The sequence below is a fragment of the Balaenoptera acutorostrata genome, chromosome X (assembly GCF_949987535.1).
Source record: "Balaenoptera acutorostrata chromosome X, mBalAcu1.1, whole genome shotgun sequence".
NCBI classification, from domain to species: domain Eukaryota; kingdom Metazoa; phylum Chordata; class Mammalia; order Artiodactyla; family Balaenopteridae; genus Balaenoptera; species Balaenoptera acutorostrata.
In genome coordinates this window covers 94,747,607-94,762,446 of record NC_080085.1, presented here as the reverse complement: position 1 = coordinate 94,762,446, position 14,840 = coordinate 94,747,607, and the positions used below count along the sequence as shown (strand labels likewise).

The window sequence follows — 14,840 nt, the reverse complement described above, 5'->3', positions numbered from 1 at the left end:
CCTTATATCCTAGAAAAAACTCGTGGTGTAAGTAAGCATCCTAGATCAAGCGGAAGAGGAAGATTCTGCCCTTGGGGAAGAGGTAACAGAGGAACCTCAGGTCTCAGAGACACTATTTGCTTCATTCAGCGGACATTGGACAGCCCCCTCCTCAGTGACAGGTACACACAATGGCTAGGCACAAATGGTCAGAACATCTAGGGCGCTGCAAAAGTGAGACATGGTACCACTCCCTTTCTTTCCTCCTGTTACAAGAGACCTTTCTGCCTTTTCTCTGGGGCCTATACTCACCGCCCCCCAGCCCCAGCCATCGGAGGCTCCTCTACCAGCTCAGATGGGAACAAAGGAAGAGAGACACTGGGAGGGATTCTCTACAGGGCTCTGGCCCAGAAGCCCACAGTGAGAGATGGATTACAGGGATGGGGCAGATATTCTTTCCTTGGGGTCTGAAGATCAAAGCAGTGATAAGTCAGTCTTCCCTATGCTATCCTAAAAAGGGTCTCCTGGAACTACTGGCCAGAGGTATGACAACCCCCAAACCCTGAAGGTCAGAATCCCAGCTATCAAGGATTCAGCCTTGGTTAGACCAGTTGCCCACTGTGCTGAGGTGAAACCAGGATGAGCTAAGAGACTAGAGAGCCACAGTGGTATCACTACAGCATAGGAGAGAGTGTAAAAGGAAGGCTCCATCAGTGATCATCTATGCAGAAAATCCAATGGAATCTACAAAAAAAAAACTACTAGAACTAATGAGTTAGCAAGGTTGCAGGATATAAGATCAATATACAAAACCAACTGTATTTCTACATGCTTGCAACAATCAGAAATTAAAGGTAAAATCAAAACCATTTACAATAGCATCAAAAAAATGAAATAATTAAGGATAAATCTGTCAAAACATGTGAAAGACCTGTACATTGAAAAGTAGAAAACACTGCTGAGAAAAATTAGAGAAGACCTAAATAGATATATATTGTGTTCATGGGTTGGAAGACTCAAACCAATGTATAGATTCAACACAATCCCAATCAGAATCACGGCAGGTTTTTGGTAGAAACTAACAAACTAATTCTAAAATTCACATAGAAATGCAAAGGACCTAGAATGGCCAAAACAACTTTGAAAAAGAACAAAGTTGGAGAACAAACACTACCTGATGTTAAGACTTATTATAAAGCTACAGTAATCAAAAGAGTGTGATGTTGGCATAAAGATAGACAAATAGATCAATGGAATAGAATGGAGAGTTCAGTAATGACCCACACATATACAGACAACTGATTTTTCACAAAGGCGCAAAGGCAACTAAATGGAGAAAGGATGGTCTTTTCAATAAATGGTGCTGGAACAATTGGATATCCATATGGAAAAAAGAAGAACTTTGGTCAATACCTTGTACCACATATAAAAGTTAACTCAAAATGGACCACAGACCTAAATGTAGAACCTAAAATGATAACACTTCTAGAAAAAAATAAGAGCAAAATCTTTGTGACCTTGGGTTAGGCAAAGACTTCTTAGATATGACATCATAAGCACAATCCATAAAAGAACAAATTGACAAATTGGACTTCATCAGAATTCAAACTTCTCCTCTGTGAAAGACACTGTTTGGAGACTGAAAAGACAAGTTAGAGACTGGGAGAAAATAATTGCAAATAACATACAAATGACTTGTATCCAGAATACACAAATAACTCTCAAAACTCCATAATAAGTAAACAAACAACCCCAATTTAAAAAGTGGGCAAAAGATTTGAATAGACACTTCACCAAAAAAGCTGCATGATGACAAGGAGGCACATGAAAAGGTGTTCAACATCATCAGTTATTAGGGAAATGCAAATGAAAACCAGAATGAGATACCCCTGCATGCTATCAGAATGACGGAAATTTAAAAAATACTGCTAACGCCAAGTGCTAATGAGGATGTGGAGAAACTGAGACTCTAACACACGGCTGGTGCTTATATAAAATGGTACAGCCACCTTGGAAAACAGTATTGGAGTTTCTTCAAGAAATTAAAGAAAGATAGATCTACCGTATGATCAAGCCATTCCATTCTTAGGTATTTACCCAAGAGAAAAGAAAGCCTATGTCATACAAAGACTTGTACGTGAATGTTCATAGAAGTTTTATTTGTAGTAGCCGAAACAGGGAGACAACCCAAATGTCCATCAGCAGGTGAACTGGTAAATTTTTATACATCCATACCATAGAACACTACTCAACAATTAAAAGGAATGAACTGCTGATACACACAACAACATGGGTGGACCTCAAAATCATTATGCTGAGTGAAAGAAGTGAGATCAAAATAAGTGTTCATACCATATGATTTCATTTGTATGAAACTCTAGAAAACGCAAACTAATCTACAGTGACAGAAAGCAGGTCAGTGGCTGCCTGGAGATGGGAGTATGAATTACAAAGGAGCCTGAGGAGGCTTTTGAGGGTGTTGGATGTGTTTAATATCTTGAGTGTGGTGATGGTTTCATGGATATAAACATATGTCAAAACTTATCAAATTGCCATTTGAAATATGTGCAGTTTGCCGTGTGTCAATTAGACTTCACTAAAGCTGTTCAGTATAAAAGAGGAATACAGCTGAACGCATCATCACAAAGGGGAGAGAGAGGGTGGACAAGGTCTTGTCACCAAATTCCAAACTATTTGAACTAAACATCCATCTCTGCACCCAGCAAACATCCACTCATCTTTCAAGGCTAAGAGCATGCATGTATCACTTCCTCTGTGAAGCCTGCATTGTGCCCCTCCCGGGGAAAATTGGCAAATTGCTTCCTGAGTGCCCCTACTGACATTGTACCCTGCCAGCCTCATAGTGCCTGTCACACTGTCTTTATTTGTGCACATATCTGTCTATGAGCTCTAGCGATCTAGGATAGTTCTTTGACCACCTTGATTGCCAGCACCTAGCACAGGGCCTGGCCCAGAGTAAGTGCTCAGCAAATGTTTCTGGATGAACTGAATTGGAAACCATCTCCTTAGTGGAGCTCGGGATTGGGGATTGGGACCTCCTGTTACTCAAATGCACTTGTTAAACCAGGGTATGCTGTGAAGATGCCAGAGTTACTGGGGTTGCTTCCTCCTGCAAACTGATAAGATCTGTCTAGACAAACAGACGGGACTTGGAGCCAGAGCCAGCTCAGGTTGCCAGGCCAACCAACTTGACCATGGCCTACAGTGGTAGCAGAAAATGAGAGAGCCTTCAGAGCTACCTGAAGGTTGGAAAAACTTACATAGCGACTTCATTGTGATGGCAGAACAGCCTGCCAGCTTGTTTGTCCATTGGTCTGTCTGTCTGTGTATCCCCAAGCCAGACTCTACCTGGATGTACAGGTACTCGAAAGCAGCAGGATCCCGACGCAGCAGCTCCACCGGGTCTTTGGGAAAGAAACTTATCCGGAAGAGGCATTTCATTCCATGATAGTGTGTCCGCTGCACTACCTGAATCCCAGGGGTGAGAGGTGGGAGGAAAAGAGAGCTGGGATCAACGGCTGGGTGCCAGGAGACAGGTCGGCGGCTCTTCAAGGCAGGGCCTGAGGCAGAGCTAGGGTGCTGTTTCCTATTCTGTCTTCCGCCTGGCTGATTCCAATTACCATTGGGGAAAGTGATGAGGAGACAAGTCTTTTCTGCCCTTCTGACCCAAAGTGACTAGAATTTTCGAACCACTTATCCACAACTTGGCCTTTATCAACAACCTAAGGCCCAGGACATGAGGTAGGAAGCAAGGGCTCCTGGCAACTTCTCTGACTCTTCTTGCTGTGGGGCTAATGCCTTTGCCTTGCAGAGGGGCTCAGCCTCAAGCAAAGGAAGTTGCTTATGAGAAACCAAATCAAAGACTTAAAATCCCATTTGGAGGTGTAGCTGAAACAAGCTGGCAATATACCAGTAACTGCTGAAGCTGGGATGGGTAATGAGGGTTCATTATCCAATTCCTTCTACTTTGGTGTATATGAGATTTTTTTGTAATAAAAATGCTTAAAAATCCCATTTGGAACAAGAGGCCAGTTGGATCCACAAGGCCCCTTGAGGGGCGGGGAGGCGCTTAGGCCTCCCTCCAGGCAGGACACCCACCTTTCCTTCACAGGTGGGAACCTGTGAGTCTCTGGACCACATCTGGCTGAGAGCCAAACTTGAAGAATTCTTCTTTCCTAAATCCTTTCATTTTTGTGTGTCTGATTTCAGCTTTTGTTTCGCTTCCTTTAGACATTTCTTCCCAGCCGTCCCTCTCCAACTCCTTCCCTCCCTCCCTGGGAATATTGTTTTTAAAGCAACTGAGAAATTATTTATTTATTTGGCTGTGCCATGCGGCATGTGGGATCTTAGTTCCCTGACCGGGGATTGAACCCCCGTCCCCTGTATTGGAAGCGCGGAGTCTCAATGACTGGACCACCGGGGAAGTAAGTCCCCACTCCCTGGGAACATTGATTGGCCCTGGTTGCCTCTCTTACTCTTCATGGTGCATCACCACTGGTGAAATACTATCCAGCAATCCTGGATTTCCTTGGCCTTTTTCCAGAGGCTGGGAAGATAAGACACTTTCTCCTACTCTACTTTGGAACTTGACACGGGTGACATGCTGTCCGTGCTTGGTCCCGCTCAGCCCGTTCCCAGCCCACATGTGTCCTAGCCTAAGGGGTCTCACTAGACTCCACTCGCTGACCCTTCCATATTACAGCCTTCACCTGAAGGTAAAGTCTCCCCTCGCAGGTGGAAAAGTCTAGCAGGGCCTCCAGGAGACAGTGGAGTTGACACTGCTCAATTCAGTCTTGCACGCAGTAAATCACCACCCCATGCTTTCCCCACTAGTGACCGCCAAGACTAACAACTGTCATGCCTTTCTTAGGTCACAAGAGACATTTTACAGAGTTTTTTTTGGCTGTGCTGTGTGGCTTGTGGGATCTTAGTTCCCCGACCAGGGATTGAACCCGGGCCCTTGGCAGTGAAAGCACAGAGTCCTAACCACTGGACCGCCAGGGAATTCCCAAGAGACATTTTAAAAAGCCTCTGTGGGTGGGTCATAAAGATCTTGATTTGAGAATTGGGACTTCTGGGAGCTGGCTGAGCATATCATGATGAATTTTCCAGAAAGAGAGTACCTGGTAGCCTCTTCTCTACTAAACGCCATCTGCAAAGCTATCAGGCCAGGACAAAGGAGTTACTTACATAAGCCAGGGGCTGCTTGTCCTGGAGAAGCAGGAACTTGTGGTTCTGTTCTGGCCCGGCATACTCAAGGACAAGGGCAAAGTGCTCAATGTACCTCAGGGAAAGCCGGTCCTGTAATGTCACCATGACATCCTGTGGAAGACAAAAGAGCCTTGAGAGAGAGAACCCTTCCAGCTCTAAGATACTCTAAGCACCCAGAATGGGAGAAGGGGACTGAACATCAAGAAAGATAGTCTTGGGGAGAAGGCTGAGGCTGGGAAAGTGGGCCAGACAGAGACACTGGCCTTTACGGTAGCCCAGGCACGGTGCTCCAGGATGAGGAGAATGACCCAGGAGTGCTGTTCAGAGGCCTGGGCCCTGGGGAACACCACAGGTGCAGGGGGTGGAGGGAAGTGTTTCTGAACTTGGCCGGGCCAGGCATATGGCAAAAGAAGGTCATGGCCCTCCCTCCCCCTCGCTCTCCTTTCATTCAACAGATTGTCTCCTGAGTGTGTCCTAAGTGCCAGGCACTGTGTTGGTTCTTCCCTCAGCTTCTCACATAAGTCAGAATGTTCACTCTGGTTTGTCCGGCAACTCTTTACTTAGGAATTAACAAAAGCCAAAGCCACAATTACATGATTAAAAAGTAGACGATTTCTGGATTCATAACCTAAATTGAATGACGGGAGTTACTGCCAAAATGTTCATCTTTGATTTAGTTGGTTTTTAGAGACGATCAATTTAGCAACTTGAAAAATGCATCCACGCAGAGGAACAATGTCATGTGTTTTATGTACAGTCATGAATTTGACTACTTCTGCACTCTGTCTGCTCTGCTGCCCTACTTTTAATATTAGGGTGTCTGGAAGCAGATCCGTGGGGGCTGCCCACATGTCAGTTCTGAGACTTCTACCATCTATTTGCTGTGACTTCAGCATACACCGGCCTCCAGCGTGTGTGTTCGTAGAATCGGCATCGCTGAGCCCCCGAAGGCCGGAAAGAAGCAGGCTTGGGAATGCGAAGCTCCCTTCCAGCCAGGGTTGCCAAACAAGCCCCTCAGTGAACATTGACAGCCGTTTAGCTATTCAAATGTTAGGCTGGAAATTGGTGGGTACTTGAGAATATCTCTTTGTATTATCCAAGTAGTCACAGAGGCGCCAGTGTTGCTGAAGTGCTGGCAGGGAGAGATGAGATTTTCTCTGCAGTTCGGCTGCTTTGGGACTGTGGACGGCCAAGCTGGTGATTGCCAACCGGTGTTACAAGTCTAACAGCTCCCAAGCCAGGCTGCCAATTCACCCAGGTACCTCTCTGGGACAAGCGGCCTGGCAGCCTGTCCAAGTTCCAATGAACAGTCAGTGCACCCTCCCTGAAGTCATGGTAAGGTCACAAGCCAGGGGACGCTGCTGTCCTGGAAGGCTGGGGCTACCTGGAAGCACTAACGGTGGTGACACTGTGAGGTGGGAGGACACTCAGAGGAGCCTCCACGGGGAAAGACAGGAGTAAATGCTCCAGTGTGGAGACAGATCGACAACGGACATACCGGTCCATGATTTAACACAAAGGAGGATTCTGACACAGAGAGATACCCACATCTGGAGGAGGGGCACTTGGACACCCCTGGGTGGCCTAGTTTCAATGTCCCTCCCATAGACGGAAACCTTCAATAGTCAAGAGACCATCCTGGGGCACCCTAAGGAGTGTTTTTTGGGCCTAAGTCCCCTGGGGGACCCACCCAGGCCTAAGCCTTCCAAAGAAAGTCTCGGTTCAATCAACACGGGTTAGGCCCAGGCTTTTGCAACTCGGGCGCTACTGGCACTTTGGACAGGACAATTCATCATTCGGGGACTGTCCCATTCCTTGCAGGACATTTCGCATCTCTGACCCTGAGACACTAAATGCCAGTAGCATGCCAAACCATGCGGATGACCCCAAATACCCTCAGACATTCCCAAAAACTACCTGGGAGGGGGCAGTGCCAACCCCGGCTGAGAACCGCTGGCAAGGCCAATTCTGAACACCTGATAACTCCTCTTAGGGAAAGTTTCCTGGCCCAGGGCTTGCTTTATTTATAGGGTTGTCTTAGCCCCAGCAGGGGCACCTCAGGACATTCGTGGGCCAAGGTGGGTTTTCTGGGCAGGCAGCACTGATTGCATGGAAACATTCGTTCTGGGGATGGCATTCTCTTTCTGGAGAGAATCCAAAAGAAGCAGGAGCAGATATTTCTATCCCAGAGCAGAGCTGAACCTGGGGGTTAATGGTACATCGCCTCTCCTCCTCAGGACTAAGGGAATAACTACAACTTCTAGATGCCCGGCTGAGCCGTTAAGAATCAGAGCTCATTAACTGCTCTTCCTGTGAAAGGAACAGCCAAAGGGACTGTTGGTGGACTTTCCAAATCTTGGTTCAGTGCTTAAGAGCTGGTTGGTATTTAAAAAGCAAGCCATGGCTAAGCTAATCTCCTGAGAGATGGTTTGTTGATTTCTGTGTGTAAACTTGCTTAGGTGTTATTGTATCAATTTAAATCACTTTTGCTTTATAAATGGTTTAATAATCTTCACACTCCTTAGCTCCTAAGAGTCTTGAAGAACGCAGTGTAACACAGACACGAAACAGTTTGTTAGCAGATGTGTGCACACACGCATGCGTACACACATGCATGCACATGTACATGCGTGCACACACACACACAGTCACTAGCACACAGTTGGGCATTCAACTTGCCCTCACCACAGTCATCCGAGGACTGTATGTTTTTGCAACAGGATGCTCCCAGAAGCAGGAGTTCAAAGACCAAGACCACCTTGCTCTGGTAGCGAGCGGCTTGGTGCAGACTCAGGGGAACCCAAGGACCGGCAGTGGTATGTGCTCCAGAGGAGAGCACCTCCTAAGAGAGGACAACACCAATCCAGGAGAGGAGACCCTGTGGGTACCTTAACAGTGGTCCGGCCATCAAACGTGAACGACTTGATCTGCCCATTTTCTAAGAAAACCTTCAGGACGTTGGGGATGAGGAGAAGAGCTTCTTTCTTCATCATCTTCTGTGAACAGGCAGGGAAAGGACAAGGAGGGGGACTCATTTAGAAGGAGGAGGGAAGCCAGAGGAGGGGCGTGGAAAGGAAGAGAAAGGAGTGAGCGAAGGAGACAGGGAGCCAAAGGTATGGAAGGACAGAGATACAGAGGAAAGAACCCATCAATGATAATGTTACGTGGAGACCAGAACCGAATTCTCCAAGAAGACACTGGGCCATATCCAAAGCCCACCCTTCATTCGATGTCACAGCACATCCACAGTCTACTGTGGCTCAAAGCTCCACAGCTCAGAGGGGGCTTGGCCCATAGAGACCACCACACTCTGAAGGGCTGCTGGAAGGCCTTAGGAGCCTGCCTCGCTCACCTGCTCCTATCTCCTGACTCCTGCCTTTCCACCCGGCCCTTCACACATCGAGATCACTTCCACGTCCACGCCTTTGCTCTGCCAGTCTCCCTCCCTCAAGGCATCCTAGGTCTTCTGCGACCTGGCCCCTGCCTACTTCTCCAGAGTCATATCTTACCATTCCCGGTACCCACAGTGCTCTTTCATGCCTGCATACCTCTAACAACTCATCATTCAGGGACTGCCACACTCCCTGCAGGACATTTAGCATCTCTGACTCTGAGACAATAAATGTCAATAACACTCCAAATCGTTGGGATGACCCCAAACACCCTCAGATGTTCCGAAAAGCTTTCTGAGAGTGGGCGGTACTGACCCTGATTGAGAACCGCTGGCAAAGCCCATTTTTAAAAAAATATTTAATTAATTTATTTATTTGGCTGCACTGGGTCTTAGTTGCAGCACACAGGATCTTCATTGCCGCGTGTGGGATCTTCATTGCGGCATGCGGGACCATTTAGTTACGGCATGCGGGATCATTTAGTTACGGCATGCGGGATCTACTTCCCTGACCAGGGATCGAACCCAGGCCCTCTGGATTGGGGGCGCAGAGTCTTAGCCACCGGACCACCAGGGAAGCCCCCAAAGCCCATTTTTGAATACCCGGGGCTACAGTAAGCGCAGAGGACCGGGGTCTAGCCTTACACTAGTAGTGACCTGGCACACATACACAAATCCACTAGAGAACAACAATAACACCAAATCAAACCAACAGGTATAAGATAGCTAAGGTTTCCTAGATGAGGTGAACTGGATTTTGATTTTAAAGGAGGTGGCAGGTGTGGACTATTAGAGAGGCCAGACAAGAACAGTCCAGATCTAGGGACTGTCATGGACAAAGTATGAAAACATAAGCAAGTCCTCCTGGGTCAGGGTGTGGTAGGAGGAGGCGGGGTGGTGCTATCGTGACATCAGATCATTTCGTGATGGAGTCAAGCCACAGTGGGGAGTGATGGGATCTAAAGTTGGAAAAGCGACTCCCCGGTTCTCTCCCTGATCCCGAGACGCCTCGCTCCCGCCCAGCCCAGAGGCCCCGGGTTCCCAGGCTGATGACGCTCAGCGGCGGCTGGTTTTATTTAGCACACTGGGTTGGACTCAGATAATTACTTAATTGATTTTGCTTAAAAATAGACTTGGCAAGGAACACCCACAGGATTTATTTTTGCTCTGGCTGCTTAATAAAGCCCTGGAACACCAAGAGAAAGGGATGATAGAGTAGCTGGGAGTCACCTGGGCCTGGACTCCCCCAGGACCCGACCAGTGGTGAAGCTGCTACGGTCCACACTGGGATGGTGGGGGGCTGTACTGTGACATCGAGTCATTTCCTGAGCACAGCGAGAGTGAGAAGGTTGATCCCTGTGTCTCTCCCAGACAAGAGCCTCCACCATGCTTGGTGGACTGTCCGGGAGCAACAGAGTAACCCTGGGGGGCTTCTAGCTACTCTGGGGCATTTATGTGCAGATTGGTCTGCAGTGGGGGCCGGCTTCTGCCTGTGGCTAGATGTGATATGTGGAGAGGGGAATCATGGTGGAGGAAGGGGGAGTGGGGAAGGGAGAGGAAAAGAGAGGAGGAAAAAGGAGGGAAAGAAGGGGAGGGGGAGGAGGGGAGGGATTCTTCACTGGGTGGCCTGGCCTTGGTGGGTTACTCGGTGATGCCGATACGGGATAGGTTGTACCTATCTGTACTCTCCAAATTCAAGCCTCACTTCCTCTGGGTGTTCAAGGGCTCAGGACACAAATGTCCCCTTAGTGACTTGGACCTCAGGATCTGCTTTACTCTGATCCACAAGGACTCCACACTGCTCCCTTTCCTCTCTGCTCACTGGCCCCGGCTTCTCTTCAACCTCTTCTTCTGTGACTGACACGGAGCCCAACCACCAATTATTCCGACGGGTTAGCCAATGGGGCCCAGTTGTCACTTGGGCTTTACAGCCTTCCTTGAACAAGGATGGAGGAGGGCCTAAGTGAAGTTTGGGTATGAGAGTCAGGGAAATGGAGATGGAAGACACCTCTGTCCTCTATCCATCCCTTCGTCTGGGTGGCTCTGCCTCAAAGAACTATAGGGGTGCCTGGCGTCTCACTGATTTCTCCACTCAGGCTGGGCCTCCTAGCTTGTCTCAGCTGCAGCTGTTCCTCACGACAGAAGTGCCACAGGCCTCCCGAGAGCCCAGCCCTGGACAGCCTGTAAAAGCACACAGTGCCCGTTAGCTCCGGCTGTCCTTCCCTCACCCACCCCCATGGGATATCACCATGGCCGCCTAATACACATCTTTCTGTGCTCCACCCACCTCTTCTCATTTGCTTATCTGGAACAGATAGCTCAGTTCATGTTAACCCCACAAAGCAGTGAGAAAGAGTGGGCTGGCCATGACCCCCCAGATTGGCCGCTGCATGGCATGGGCCGTCAAGCATCACCTGCTCCTCGAAATCATACCACCCTGCGGTGGATTCTATACTGTCTCAGTCTGAGCCACTTGTACTCCCAACATCACTGAGAGGTATCCAGAGGCAGGGAACAGGCATTTATTTTGCATCCCTTGTAACGCTGGGAACGCAGCCGGTGCCTAATAAAAGCTCTGTGACTTAATGAGTCTATATCATTTCCCCCAGGCTGCTTCACCCTTCATTGCACAGTCTTCTTCAACTGAGACCTGGAGTTGTGGGATCACTTCAACGTGAAGAGAGCTCGGTGTCACCGCATCTTCAGAAAACCACTATTTCCTTCCTTCAAGTAGCCAAACGAAGTTTATGGAGCACTGTGCTAGAGATGGAAATTTCTGGAAGCACCGTGAGGATTCTGAGCGTACTGATACATATTCCTTCTCCCCACAATGCCCAGGGCTTCTCTGGATGCCACACACCCTTCACTCAATACCCACCCAGAGCCCCGAGGTCCCCCCCTCCAACCCCTTCATAATGCTGTCCATTCTGAGGAGCAGCAGATGAGCAACTGGCCCAGAGCGAGACCTCGACGCCCAGGCCGACTCTGGCCAAGGGCCAAGGGGAGGAGGCTGAAGCTGCACTTACTGCATCTGTTTCTCCAATTGCCACCTGCTCAGAAAATCGGACCTTCACGGGATTGGATCTCAGCTTGGCCTTCTTCGCAGCACTGATGAAGGCAGATTTGGGGGACTGGAAAAAGAACAGAGAGAGCTGGTGAGTTCTCCATCCCTGGGAAAAACCTGACCTTTGCTGCATGGGACTTAAGATGTCTCCGTATGGGTACCCTTTGCCTTGCTGATCAATAAGCCGATAAATAAGTATTGATTCCCTAGTAGGTGCAAGGCAATGTGCTAAGTGCTTCCTTAGGTGATTGGTATGTTCTTGTGTAAGCTGGGCATGAATCGAATTTGAGTAAGTTGAATCCCATTATTAATGCTCTAGGCCTAGGGGAGTTTGCAAAAATTCTTTGTAATAACATGCACTGAAGTTTTATATATTTGATTTCCTTAATGTGAGATATACCTAAATGGTGGTTTTTATTACATCTGAATAGGAACATCGCAAAAGATTTACAGAAATAATCTTATTCATTTCAAAAATATGCCCTTCCCCTAGGATGGAGGCTCATAGAAAATATTATTTTAGATGTGGAAGAAAGGAGGCCTAGCCCTCCGAAAGGATTTCTCCACGATTTCTACACTATTTGGGAGTAGAGACATTAGGGATTTTAGCCAGGTGTCCTGGCTTCCTAGTTCTGGGCTCTCCACTACTTTGTTCATCCACTTCTGTAAGAAATGCTCAATCAGCTAGGCCCTCCAGTTTTCGAAAACTCCCACAAATTCAGCAGGACGCATGGTTAGCAAATGCTGGAAACTAAGTCTTCCCTGGGTGGGCCGTGGATTTGAGGAAATGCAGGAGTCCTGGTGAGGGGCACCCTCATGTCTTTGGGGGCATTTATTCATCCGTGTGACAAATTTAGGGAGGGCCCACTCTGTGCCAGGTACAGTTCTAGGTGATGAGGGATCCAGCAGTGAACAAGATGGGCAAAACTCCCTGGCCTCAAGGAGCGCCCACCCTAGCAGGGACAGACAGACAGACAATAAACACAGAAATATCTCTTAGGTAGCAAATAAGGACACGAGGACAAATCGAGCAGAGTGAGGCACTACAGCAGAGACTGAGGCCGTGAGGGTGGGGAGTGGCTGGGGTGTTATTTTAGACGGGACGGTCAGGGAAGACCTCTTCCAGGAGGTGACATTTAAGCAGAGGCCTGAAGGAAGTGAGCTTGAGACTGCCATGAGGATATCTGGAGCAAGAGCCTTCCAGGAAGAAAGAACAAGAAAGTCTCTGAGGTGGGAGGAGGACTGGGGTGCGAGGGGAGCAGCCAGGAAGCCCAGTGTGGCCGGAGCGGAACGACTGAGCGGGGAGCCGGAGAGGAGTCTGGGGGCTGGATCACGTGTCAGGAACTTTGGATTTTGCTCCACCGGAGGGTTTTGAGCAGACAGGGTCTGACTTGCATTTAAAACGGATGCCTCTGTCTGCTGTGTGGAAAATAGTACAGGAGGGTGGCAGCCAGAGGAGGGAGACCCGTTCCGAGTCTACTGCAGGAATACAGTTTAAAATATGATGGAGGCTTGGGCCAGGATGGTAATAATGGCGCTATGATCCCAAGTGAGTGGATTCTGGCTAGATTCTGAAGATAGAACCAAGATGCTATGTTGACGGATTGGTTGTGGGAGGTGAGAAAGAGGAGTCAACTGGAAGAATGGAGATGCCATTTACTGAGATGAGGAAGGGGGAAATCAGGTTTGGGGCTCCTTCAAACCGCCTCCCCTACCAGCCTTGCCGTGGAGCCTGTGAGCCCTACAATCAAGCATTCCTTTGTGTTAAGGCCCTGAAGGGTCCCCACCAGCTGGGAAGGCAATACATTAAGCTATTTTCTGCCATTAACGCTGCGGTTGGAATTCATTTACTAGATCAGCCACAGGAGGGCAGGGCCCTAAGATAAAGACACACCAGAAACAAACGTCCTCGTTAGCTCTTGGGCCCTGGTCCCAGCTGTGTTCTCTTCCAGAGCCAACAAGCTCACTCCCCACAGAGGGCAGACTGCAGAAAGCCACTGAGTCCAGCAGAACGTCAGGCAGTGGGTCTCAGTGCTGGCTAGAGGGCAGAAACACCGGAGGGAGGAGCTTTAAAAAAAAAACCCGGGGTTTTAAAAAAATTTTTAAATTCCTGGGGATGGGGCCCAGGTATTGGTATCTTTTTAAGCTTCTGATGATTTCAAAATGCAGCTAAGGTTGGGAACCACTGAGCTAAAGGAACCTTAGACTTCTCATCCTGAGCCACAGAGACAATTTGTTGGCAGCAGACAATATAGCACAAGGAAATCCAGGGCTGGAGATCGTTGCAGAAAGTGATTACAGTTATTGATTGTTCATGGAAGTCGAGAAATGCCTCTGTGTTGCACAGCTTGGTGCTCAAATCTTGGGTGGAGGCTGTGGGCTGAGGCAGGAGCAAAGGGAGGGGGCAAGATAGAAGGATCTGTACTTCTGTTCAGGCAGCTCTGCTTGACTCCGTCTCCACAGTAGTCACATTTCCACCGGAGATGCCAGACACAAGGTAGGTGAACTCTGTTCTACCTGACGGCCACCCTCTCTTTTCGCTGTGATCATCTGTCATCGAATGCCCTCATGCACAGTGTGGAATGAGGCATCTCTAGAGACCCGAATGGGCCATTTTAGTCCACCCTTCATTTTTACATAAGAAACGGAGGCCAGGGAAGAGGATACGGTTTACTCAATGCATCCAAATAACTGAGTAGTGGAGCAAAAACCAGAACCCAGATTTTCTGAGTCTTGGATTAGCCATCATTCCCCACAGCGGACTGAAGCTGGAAGTCCATTCCTGGTCTTTTGTTCACTGGTCTGGTTCTACCTTGGTCCTAGTGAATGGATTTGAACAAATGAAGAACCCTAACTGGTACCCTCTCCTCTTATGTGTCACGTATAGAGAGGGGACAGCCTCCTTGCTATCCTCAAGGATTATAGTCATTTCCAGTGTCTGTTGTACAGCTGTTTTCAGCTTGTCTGTGCCTCATTCCTCATTGACCCTTGTCCTGTTGGTTTCTAAGACTCCATCCTATTCTCGGTCTTCAGCCTCAATCACTGATGGTGAGTCACTCGTTGCCAGCTGGTCTCTGCTACATGTCACGGAGTCATGTCTAGCTTTATGCTTCGACACAGGTGACGCCTACCTTGCAGTGTGACTTGAGGGGCTCTCAAAGGTCGCCCTGTCCC

The 14,840-nt window shown here is 48.4% G+C and overlaps 1 protein-coding gene across 3 annotated transcripts in view; it reads right to left on the bottom strand.

Moving 5' to 3' along the window:
• Window positions 1-14,840, bottom strand: part of FRMPD3 (FERM and PDZ domain containing 3) — a 79,383-nt gene that overhangs the window by 28,855 nt on the left and 35,688 nt on the right. For 2 of the 3 annotated variants that reach the window (XM_007198590.2, XM_057537535.1), the window contains exons 5-8: window positions 11,629-11,733; window positions 8,100-8,207; window positions 5,191-5,322; window positions 3,349-3,468 (exon numbers count right to left, since the gene is read on the bottom strand). In XM_007198590.2, the coding sequence (XP_007198652.2) occupies window positions 3,349-3,468; window positions 5,191-5,322; window positions 8,100-8,207; window positions 11,629-11,733 (465 nt within the window). The other variant, XM_057537534.1, reaches the window with a different exon arrangement.